At 36.4% G+C, this 12,459-nt stretch overlaps 1 protein-coding gene across 1 annotated transcript in view; it reads left to right on the top strand.

Moving 5' to 3' along the window:
* LOC5573255 (alpha-tocopherol transfer protein) overlaps positions 1–12,459 on the top strand; it is a 64,853-nt gene that overhangs the window by 25,596 nt on the left and 26,798 nt on the right. Inside the window, exon 2 of the mRNA XM_001654416.2 lies at positions 725–995. Coding sequence (XP_001654466.1) covers positions 767–995 — 229 coding nt within the window. The 5' untranslated portion in view covers positions 725–766. The remainder of the gene's footprint in view (positions 1–724; positions 996–12,459) is intronic.

The raw sequence follows: 12,459 nt of genomic DNA on the forward strand, positions 1-12,459 counted from the left end.
TTTTGCTATAAACCGCAGGAAACATAATCAAAATTTGGGTTTTCGGTCCATAATTAATTTTTGAAACTACAAGTCTTTTTGAGAAACTGATTGTCCTATCTTTGCCGGAAATTTGGGAACAAAAACATGCATTAAGCTTGGAGGACAAGCATCTTGAATGTTGATTTTCGATGCAGTCATTAAAATTGTCAATTACATCTTGTGATCAAATCCTATTCCCAACAAAGTCATAAATGACCTCAGAAGTTTCAGTATAAAACTGTCACTGAACAATTTTCCATTGGTGTGTCGCAAGGAACACGATTGTTGGCTAGGTAGGTCGCGCAACCAAAAAGTTTGGGAGCATGCTAATGCAATGGGCAAGAATAATTTTCGAACAAATTTTTTTTTTTTGAAGATAGCCCTTAACGAACATTTTCAAATATACGCAGAAGATGATGTTTATATTCTTACAATTGTTTTTTTTTTTTCCATCAAAATGCATACGAAACAAAGCTTTTGAGTTTATTACCTTCAAGATTTGTTTTCCTACATCACACGCACATATGCCATTGAACAGCATATTTTTACATTTCTGCAAAGGGTCATATCGTCATGCAAAGGTGTTATTAATTAGCATAAGAAATCTCGCAACTAACACGCAAATTGCAGTATGCATATCTGTCGCCCATTTGATCGACCTTCTATGTATTAATTCTCTTGCTCTCTATTTTCCAACCGACAGTTGAACCACACATTGCTGTAGGATTTCCCACCATCCGCCGCCATGCCGGAGATACAAGTGTTGCAACCTTCGTCAGCCGCATTACAGCCGGTCCCGGTGCCGGCCGTAGTTAACAGATCGAGTAGCGGCCCTAGCAGTGCCACCGGTAACAACAACAACAACAACAATATCTCCGCGAAGAAACCGACATCGGAAGTAGATCAACTGCCGCTCTTTGCCGACGACGAGAAGAAATCCAGCAAAATCCAAGAACTACGGAAACTGATCGAAAGTAAGTTTTCTACTAGGGTATATGAACTGGTATTCACCACCCCCGCTAAAATACCGGTTAACGATACAGTTTGGCATAAGTCGTTTAGTGATCATTAAATTACTTTAAAATACCATGGTGTTCCTGAATTCTTCTGAATTAAAAACTTCTCGAAAACTGGCACATTTGATCAAGTATTTGCCACCCTTATTTTCGATACAAAGACAAAGTTTGTGACCAGTTTATATATTGTTTCCCGCATATGAAGGATTGAAAGCTTTCGCTTAACCTATTAACACTGTTTAGAAGTCATTCAACTTATTAACAAAAATATTTTTCCTTAGGGCGGCGAATACCAGTACACCCACCCTAAGGGGGTTATTACACGCGTGTCAGCTTGTAGTTCTTGTTCGTCGTCTAAAACCGTATGTTTGATTAGTTTATAGTACGAAAGGGGGGAACCAGTAGCGTGTGATGGTCGATCGACCGGCTAATACGTATCGATGGTGGACACGCTTTCCGCGTACCGTTCACTTGGGGCTAGCATGTTTTGAATTGAAATTGAAATCGAAATTAGCCGTATCTTGTGGAGCATGGGAGGTAGAACGAAAAGAGTGGCTTTCAATAAGATAGTGGCAAGCCAAGCATAGCATGTTTGAAAAAGGTAAATATTTAAAGCCTTGGTTGGGTTCTGCTATGGTCATGGCTAAAGGGTGTTTTCTATGTTTTCAGTTTTGTTCGCCTTCGTACATGTCATGTTGATTGATTTATAATTGTTTTGGAGGTAAATATCGAAAACCAATTTCTATACAAAGTGTCTGGGTTCAATTCCCGATCGGGCCAGAATATTTTCGTTATGGCAATTTGCCCTCCCTGAGTAGTGATTATAAAGTATCATCGTGCCTACACATGGAAACGATTACAAAAATGACAACCTAGGCAAACAAAGCGCACTGCTTATAATTGTGGAAGTGCTCTTAGAACACTAAGAAGAAAGGTTCCTTAAAAATCTGGGCACCCCAATATTGGATTACACTAATGTTAAGACATGATAATTGTTGATTAACCCTTGTTGTTATACAGGGTGTCCGCAAATTATCCGTACAAACTTTGAAGACCTGGTTTTATACAATCAAGCATAATAATTTCGATATTCTTGCATGGTTTTAAACATTGGCTCATTATATCCTTAAGAAGTAAGTTTGACACATTTCCGATTTCAAATAATTGCAGAACAAACCCAAATGTATTGAGGTGTCTTAAAAGGAGCTGTTTTCCGAGCTTTATGGCGTAAGCTGGATTTGAACCGTACAATTTTCTATTTCCAGTCTAACTTGAAGCCACTAACCTGTAGATTACTTCAAATAATAATAGGACATTTGGATTCATCTCTTTTAGGTTTTAGGGATAACACATCTCCAGTATGACTAGCGGCCCTCAGGAAAAACGTATCAGAAAAATTAAAATTTGTCTATCTCAGTAACAAGCAATCATTTCGAAATTTTTTAAAGTTGTATTTTGTGATAAGATACAGATGTATTATGAAAGGTACATGGGCATTGATTTTTCATTGTTTACAATGCGAGATCATCTTTCCAATATTTTGCTGTTCGGATAATTTGCGGACCCTGTATAGCATCTATAACACTTGAATCGAATAGGGCTTTTGATTCGTTCATTGGACCGCATCGCCAAAAATACCACTCTGCAAGTTTTTCCAGTCGAGATATTTCAACCTTAGAAAGCATTATCATAAGACCAAATCATTCTTATGTTTCATTTGGTTCGATGGTCCACAACTTTTCACAAACATTTTGCAAACAGTTTCATTATAACTACTACGAATATCAGTTGAATCAATTTCCGACGATTATCCAGCTTTTTACGTTAGCTTTAAAACTGACGGGAGTGATATGATTTTGGCGTTTATTGCCTACATATTTATACACGGAGCCACAAATCAACCCAACTTTGACTTCTTTTGACGCATTTCGGCTCCTCCGTAAGATAACCCAAATTTGGGTTAACTGACATATACCTATCATTAGGTAGTTTTCGTTTGACAACAGCAAAAAAAAAACAATCCAGTGCAAAAAAAAATCTACCCAGCGTTAGCTTTCGAAGTCTCCGTAGTGGGTTAAAACAACTTTAAGTTGGGTAAACTCGAAAGACCAAATTGGGCTTATTCCATTGAACTTCGACGATGGGTCGGTGCGTCTCTCTCTCTGTTTTTGACAACATTGCTGCCGTGAATCGCCAGTCAGTCCCATCTGCATTTTCGTCAAAATTGAGTTGAGTTTAGTTTTCAACATCACTTCCAATGCTCTTTCAGCTGCAATAATGAAATAATATGATTTGTTCGGAAAAAATAGGAAAAAAACAGCAAGTCAAATTGTCCCATAATGAAAAGTAACCGCACATCAGTCCCACTACAGACTTCTGCACCGTGGAACACAAAAATGTAACTTGTTTTGATCATCTTTATATTTTTCTCGGTAAGATAACGTAGTGAAAAACCAAATTGTGAAAGTTTCATTAAGATTGCAACATGTTCCAATCCCCTGGAATTTTTTTGAAAATTTGTATGGAAAATGAGTTTGAAAACTTCACAGCCCATTTTCTCAATGCCTACTTTTTACAGATGGGACTGACCTGCGATTCACGGCAGATTGCTGTTGCGAGAGAAGAAAACAACCCAAACAAAACAAAAATTTGATCATGTCAGGATTATTGTACATTGATATAGAATAGAACAGTTTAAATGAAAAATAACATGTGGACAAATTTTCATATCAAAGAAACAATAAATAAAATGTTTGACATTCCACGTTAAAAATTTTGTTTTCTATACCCAAAGTTTACTTTGATCAAGTCATAAATATTATGAGCTTCTGCACGTGCCAGAAATTTGTTTGTCTTTTTGACTTTTTATTGTGCGCCGTGTGTTGGTGCTGTCATGACAACTTGAAAACAACGCGCACTGTGAAAGTCAAACGTTTCATACCATGCAATGGGAATCCATGACAAAAGGTCGAAAGACAAAAGGCCGAAAGGACAGAAGGTCGAAAGACAAAAAAACGAAAAAACAAAAGGTCGAAGAACAAAAAAGAAAGGACAAATGGACGAAAATCTATTTTCAAAGAAGGAAAAATTTCCCGCCAAACAAAGCATATTCGATCTTTTGTCCTTTCGATCTTTTGTCCTTTCGACCTTTTGTCCTTTCGACCTTTTGTCTTTCAACCATGCATAGGCTTATAGTGTATGCCTGTAACGTCATTGTTTGGTTCAACCAGTTCAATTCGTATACCGTCAAGCTACCATTCACCGTGCATTTAAGAAAAACTTCAAAAAATTATATAACTTTTCCAAATAATTTGAAGCGTATTAAAATACCACTATGTGGCGTACAATTATATAATAATTCAGGGAAAAATCTAAAACTAGTGATGCATAACTAAAAATTACTCAAAAAATATGTTTGAAAATCTCATGTTAAGGTCGCCTCGTACCGTTCTATGTCACCATTTACCGTGCACACTAGAGCACCAATTGGGGCCCAGATAGCCGTAGCGGTAAACGCGCAGCTATTCAGCATGACCATGCTGAGGGTCGTGGGTTCGAATCCCGCTGGTCGAGGATCTTTTCGTAAAGGAAATTTTCTCGATTCCCAGGGCATAGAGTATCTTCGTACCTGCCACACGATATACACATGCAAAAAATGGTCAATCGGCAAAGAAAGCTCTCAGTTAATAACTGTGGAAGTGCTCATAAGAACACTAATCTGAGAAGCAGGCTCTGTCCCAGTAGGGACGTAACGCCAGAAAGAAGAAGAAGAAGAAGACTAGAGCACCATTCACCGTGCGTATAGATTTCGCCATGATTTAATTTTGTTTCTTGAAGAAACGTTGTTGATGGAGCAACTATGTTGCTAATAGTGAGCGCACTCATTTTTTTGACTGTTTAAATCTTCATTTACAATAAAATCCATAAAAAGTTTAAAAATTGACTGAATAATTATTTTTTCATTAAAATCGTTATAGGAGGTTTGACTGTATTGTCCAAATCATTCCATATTTACTCAGAAACTAAATATGAAGTAGTTTAATGACGATATAACAATAAATCTAATATTACCGAATAAATTCAAGCCTTTTACACTATTGCACGGTAATAGGAACCATACATACTGAGAGGGATCCATTCACCGTGCATTTGGGTTTCGATTGAAACACAATATAAAATTCTAATTTGCATAAAATCTCATTGCTCATACGATGAAATACATCTTACTAATAGTATCCACAATGAAAACTTGTTGTAATTTTGAAAAAAATCATACTCTATCGTTAAAATGAAAAATGTAAATTTTTGGTGTTTCTACTAAGAGTGTTGAAAAATCTGACAAAAGCTACTTCATTTCATCAGTTTTATCTTATTTTGCTGACAAAAAAATAATTTGTGAAAATTGTATGAATATTCTGTAGGAATTTGTATATGTGCACGGTGAATGGAGGCCGCACGGTGACTGGTGACTTAACGGTAGTTTTTACGGTTCGAAGGCAAAAAATAATGATATAACGTCGAAAGTACTAAAGGTACAATGAAAAAACGGATAAAAAAAATTGTTCTATACGTAATTATTTCTTCATTCTAAAAATCGTTCAGATCTTTTTACCTTCTTTTTTCACTTTGACGTTTTGTCCTAGATGTTTACTACCACAAGCTTGCTAAATGTGTGTGTAATCAGTAGAGATGGTCGGGTCTCGGGTTTGAAAATTTAAAATTTTTCGGGTTCGGGTCGTGTTTGAAGGCTACAAAACTTTCGGGTACGGGTCGGGTTCGGGTTTAGTCAGGTTTGGTTCGGGCTTTGTGAGAGTTGGAAACAAACTGACAACCTGGAAGCTTCCATATGCACCAAAAAAATTCATCATCTTTTTAAACACGGGTTTTTTCGGGTTTGGGTTTGCTTTTGAATTATTGTCTCGGGTTCGGGTCGGGTCCAAGTTTGAAGAAATAAAATAAGTCGGGTTCGGGTTTGAAAAATGTAAAACCCGACCATCTCTAGTAATCAGCAAAAAATTGAAGAGAATTAGTACTTCTAGGAAAAAATATTTTATCTGAGTGTTCCATAAATCGCTCTCCATGTTCGTCCATAAAGTACTACGCGCAAAAATTGAATATTTTTGGCTTCTCCCTCCCAATGTCACACTCTTTATACGGAAGCTTAAAATAATGTATGGGCTTAAACAGCCGTTACGATAAACACGCAGCTATTCAGCAAGAGCAAGTGTAGGGTCGTTGCTTCGAATCCCACCGGTATAGGGTCTCTTCGTAAAGAAAATTTTCTCATCTTCCAAGGGCATACAGAATCTTCGTATTTGCCACACGATATACACATGCAAATGTTGAGAAGCAGGCTCTGTCTCAATTGGGTCGTTATACCAAAGAGAAGGAATGGGAAAAAAGGTGTATGACTTGTTACGCTTTATTGAAAACCCCTCCCCAATATGAGGGTAACTTATTGAAAGACCCCTAAGAACTTCCTTCTTTGGAATTTCTTGGAGGAAACACTAATGAAAATTCTGATGGAATTCCTGGAGTAATTCAGTAGTTCGAATAGAATTGTCACGCTCTTCATGAATAGCTCTGTACAATACAATGTTCTGCGAAGTTATTTACAATAATGAAGTGCTCAACTTTGACTAAGGCTTTAGATCGAGTTATTGATAATTGTTTCACACAAAAAAATCAGATGTGGTTAATGTGGTATTAAAGCTTTCAGTTTATGGTAAGCCACTGTGAAATAGATGGTGGTTTTCAAGGTAAAATTGATAAAATAATTCTGAGGATGAATCAGCAATAATTGGTAAAACATCCGTTTTAGAAAAAAACAACAATAATAGAAAAAAATCACGTAAATAGCGGGATATTAGGAAGAAATGACAGATCTTCTAAAAGTCATCAGTTTACTTATATCCTGCCAGAAAATCATTTTTAGATTTATTAAAAACATACAGTCTTAGCTGTCCATAACTCCGAGTTACAGAACTATAGTAAAAGTTATTATTTATGGCAACCTCGATGGTACCTTGAACCGAAGATGCACTGATTTTGTTTTCTTTAACTCAATAGGGACACTCCAATATTCTGCATGAATTTCCCCCCCCCCTAAAAGCTGAAAATCTCATTAGTACACCAACTTATTTGTAAGTGATTCCGGAGAAGTTCCGGAATTTCAACGTTTGTGATGGTTATTGCCTTTTTTTAAAGATTTCGATGGAAGTTGATTAATATTGCCGACATTTTTACAGAAATGAGTCCACGAATTATCTACGAAATTTCCGTCTTTCCGGATAATTTTAGAAGTTCTTTGTAGAAACTTTTGAAAAATCTTGCTAGTTTTTTTTTCAATGGATCTGTTGTTCCTAAGTTAAGAGTCCTGAAAGACCTCCCAGATAGCATTTGAAGTTTTTCTTGACGAATTCCTGATGGCATCTTGAATTTATATTGAAGTCTTCTTATGGATAGGAAATTTTCATCAACCCCCAGGACACACACATTTAGAGTATCTTCGTGTTTAGTACACGAGACACAAATACAAAAATTGACAAAGAAAATTATCAGTCAGTAACTGTGGAAATGTTCATAAGAACACAGAGCTTAATAGCAGGCTCTGTCTCAGTAGAAACGTAACGAAAACAATAACGCTTAAGATAGACCCATCTAATCACAGTCAAAACCATGGAAATTGCCACTTGTAACGATTTCCGCGTGTTATAACGAATCCCACTTCTGACCAATTAATTATTAGCGTCTCAAAATTGAAATAAAACACATCTGCTACGATTGATGCAAAACCAGTAAATTAATTTTCACCATTCTCGCTTCGATCGACGTCCGAACGCCGGAAAAGCTGCCAGGCGTGAACCGCAAAAACTGAATGCAATATACGATGCAGTGCGACCAAGCAAATCTACTGGTAGGGGAGAATGCTGCACTGTGTACCATGCAACTTTTCCGTGTTTTTTTTTTGTTCATGGTATTCATTAAGCATTTTACCTGTCTTTCTTTCAAAGATTTTTTTAGTTTGCTCTTAAAAAGTTAAAAATATATATCGGGATCGTTTAAAGCTTGTTTGAAGTATGGTTTGTAATCAGGGTTTGAATTCTAAGAAAATTGAGAGTATTTTTCGCTTCTCACTCTCTGTAACAATTATGATCCGCTGCACATCATGAGAGTATGTTTATCGTCTACTGCTACAGCGCTGATTGTATCGGGGGGCATAACAGCTATTTTGTTTACATAGTAAGGACATAGGAAGGCAAGATTCTTGGCTATTGTTGCCAACCATACATTAGATAGGAGAAAATAGACTATGATAGGGGACATGGATGTCAATTATTGTTTTGTATAGAAGATTGTAAACAACTCAGTTACATCATAACCAAATGAGTTATGAGAACAAAATTTGGCATTCACTAGTTATCCTAAAAGTTTCTACTGATATTCGAAATAAAATGATTTGCCATTCACCTCTAACCGGGTAGGAGAACCGAATAATGAGAAATCATCACCGTGACACGTACCGGCAATCAGTTCAATTCAAAGGCGGTTCCTTCCAACAACAAAGACGACGCACAGTGGCGCGCCTTCGAACAAAGGTCGGATGAAACCTCAAATCCGTCACAAATTGCCGATTCACCGATTCACGATATCATGCTTTTGAAAATAAATCGTCAAATTGAAAATCCGATTTCTTAGTAAAATTGGTTCAGTTTTTTCATCCAATAAGATAAAAAGGGTTCATTAAATAAAATTTGGTTGTAATGCAAACACAAACCTTAACTGGAGGTATAAATTCAACTTTCTGTTAGTAATTTCAGTTAAATTTAAATCGAGTTATGAAGCAGGATGCAGATTTTAATGATGAAATAGATAGATTGTAATTAAATTTGAAAATTAAAATTTTCCTCTAGGGCAAAGTGAGACAAGAAAAACTATTGCCCGACTGAAAGTATGGATCAATTACTGGTTATTAGTGAGTGACTCATTTTCCCGAAACACTTTACATAAAACGGACAAAGTTATTCAAAATGTTGAAGAAAAATTGAGTGAAATAATTTGCATTGCAACTTAACAGTTTGAAATGAAAAAAATGAGTCGTTATTGTCAATTCCAAGGTTACGTTTCGAAAAACCACGTTTTCGAATGAAACTCAAATCTATTATGATTTCATTGAGATGCAGCTGTTGGAAGTTTGTTAGGTGAACTATAGTAGATGAATTTAGAGCTTCCACACTTACGATTCTACCAAAAAATCGGAAATAAAACAGATCAATCTCACGTTATAGGAAATCGTCACTCAATGATACAGAAGTCTAAAAAGTATTAACAAGTGATTTTGAGATCATGAGCTTTTTAGGTTTTTTCCGGCCATGCGCCTCTGTGCAACGGTGGAAATCAATAGCAAACTAATGGGCAGTTAGTTACTGGGCAAATCGGACTACCCCCAGTCCATAGAAAGAAAATAACGATCGCGATCATCTACATCGCCATTTGCGAGTGTGATGATCAACACTTCCGACCACGTCCCGTAACCGATCGTGAAGTGCGAAGTGCCGGTTCCTCTTTTAGTTCAGTTCTGCGGTTTGTAACGAATCGTGTTTGATTTCTAAGCACGTTCGGCTTAACTGGCAAGGTTCAGAACGGAACCAGAATGGCCCTGAGTAGTATTTACAACCCATGGGGGAGAACATTTTCGTGCAATCGGCCAAGTGGAGGGTCATCCAAGAAGAGATTAATCAAAACAAAACATTAGCTTTGAGTAGTGCTATGGGTTAAAAATTACTGTGAGCAAGTGGAGAGGTGGCCGAGGGCCGTCATTCGTGAGTCACACAGTATGGGTGCTTCCTGATGTTGGTCATCAAAGGCGACGGTAATTGCAACGCTCAACGTGTATCACGCCCAGTTAATTTGTGAGGACTTCATACTAAATTAATCACGTTTCTATTAGATGTTTGTTTAAATTCAGTACTGTGCCATAACCAGAGTATTAACGATTAATCATAAAATTATTGATGATTAGTGATTTTGATTAATCAAAAATGCCAATCAATAATCACAAAATTTGAAGCTGTAATCACTATTCATAATCATTGCAATATTGATTTAAATCAATTATCATTAATCAATCATCGAGATCGCTTATTTATTCAGTAATCGTAAGACACTTTCCACGCACACCTAATCAACATAATCTGAATATTTGTTTCCCAGGCAGAATTGGCCACTTCGTCAACGATTCTAAATGTTAGCTTGCGGCATATTAAACTGTGATTGCAGATTGTTTCGATTATTTTATGTACTTTCTTCCAGTGTACTCATCATACAGTCCATGGGTCGATGTCGAAATCGACTCAAGGGATTAAACTAAAAACAAAAAATCATGGTTGCTCCATTTCTTCCAAAACAAAATCTGTTCAACTAGATGTCACAAGACTGGAGAAATATCGATTCATAGAGATTAAACTGTGTTTCGTTCTGATATTTTTTGTTTTTACTGATTCAAAAAATAACGTAGTTTGTATTTCGGTTAAATACATTGCTTAAAAACTTATACAGTCACTCTCCCTTACTCGATATTCCGTACCTCGATATTTAATTAGAGAACCATAGTAAAAGTTGATTTTCATGGCTACCTTGATGGTCCCTTGGATCGAAGTTGCATTGGTTTTGTGTTCTGTAACTCGATACCTCCCTGACTCGATGGTCCCTTCAATATCGAGTAAGGGAGAGTTGACAGTATATCTTCTAATTTGAGATTTTATAAGTAAACTTCTTCCCACGAGGTACAAACTACCTGGAAAACTCAGCATGTGTCCAAATTATTTCATAACGTTCTTTAAATTTTATTTGCAAATTTATGTAGTTTGATGTTCCGCAAGCTAATCCAGGCAACCGACGATGAATCGGGAACATGCGTGATGTTCGAATCGATGGCCTCGGTTGAAAAACTTAAAAAAAAATTTATTGATTTTAAAGCTTTGACGGTATTTCGTTAAAAGACGGCCTAACATTTAATTTTTTGTTCAAGCTCGGCGTCAGGCACGTAATTTTCATCATTAATCATTATCATTAATTATTCTGAGTTTAGTCATCAATATAATGATTACTTCAAAAAATAATTTTATCCATTGATCATAGCCTAATTATCAATCTCTATCATGTATCATAATAAAATTTAATTTAATCATTAATCATGGTAGAAGTAAATTTAATAATTAATTATTGATACCCGTTAATAATTAAGGCCGCATGGGACGTCATTATAATAAACCTATCCGTTCATCGGTTCACTAAAACTCGAGATTTGCTTCTGCAAAGTTTTGATGATGAATGTTAGAGTGAGACAAAAGAAAGGGAAAATAACGCGGTATCCCGTAACGCTTTGCTAGTAATGTAGGGAAACCAGAGGCATAATGAACATAAACATAAACTACTCTGCATGTTTTACACAACAGTAGAATCCCCATACCTCCCTTTTTACCTTATTTTTATCATAACAGCATGGCCCATAAAAAATGCGAAAGTTTTTTTTAACGTGAATTTATCATCCACAAGCGTTATTTTCGTTGTTTTTGTGATCGAATGTAATTTATGATATAGCATAGAAGTTTAAAAGTCTGATTGTCGTATACTCTGGTTATGAACTTTCCACCTTCGAAAATCACACAATAATAATGAAAATATTCGTTTGTTTGGTATCAGAGGATGGAGGAGTTCTTAGAGAACGTGTTTTCCATGGTCACAATAAAATATTTTGCCAGGTTCATAGTTTTGACGGCATTTGCGTGTTACGGAGTTTATATGCCTTTATTTTTTATTGAAGTTTAATAAGAAATAAATATAGAGGACTGTAACAGTTTTTTGAGGGAGAAATTTGTTCCTTTGGTTAGAGACAACTTATATCAATACTAGCTCATAGGTTTTGAGCAAAACAGAGCCGCTTATCACACTTGTATAAAGGTTCAAACACGGCTCTCCAAAATTTGCCAATTTTTCGAAAATATGTTTATGTCTCCAATGATCCAGGTATGAACCCCTTCTATCATTTGATATGGGTGAATGCTGGAGACAAGGCCGGTGAAGAATCTCACCCCATCGTTGATGGTTTAGAACCTTTCATCACAGAGATATTGAACTCGATGACTGCATGATAAAATTTGAAGGTATGCTTCCAACCCAAGTAACAATTTCAGTTTTACGAATTACTTCCAGGGTGCTATAAATAAACGCCCATAAAACCACGGTCAAGGCACTGTTGCCTTCATCGCATCCTCCAAAGCCTCTCGTAGATTAGAACGTGACTAGTTGGCCCACTCTGAAAGAGGCTATGAAGTGCATATTTATGTCACACAAATAAAGCAAAATAGCATTAGTGGTAGCTATTTTGAGGTCACCTGTTCTAGGAGAATGTCGCTTCATC

The sequence above is a fragment of the Aedes aegypti genome, chromosome 2, assembly GCF_002204515.2.
Source record: "Aedes aegypti strain LVP_AGWG chromosome 2, AaegL5.0 Primary Assembly, whole genome shotgun sequence".
Classification (NCBI taxonomy): Eukaryota; Metazoa; Arthropoda; class Insecta; order Diptera; family Culicidae; genus Aedes; species Aedes aegypti.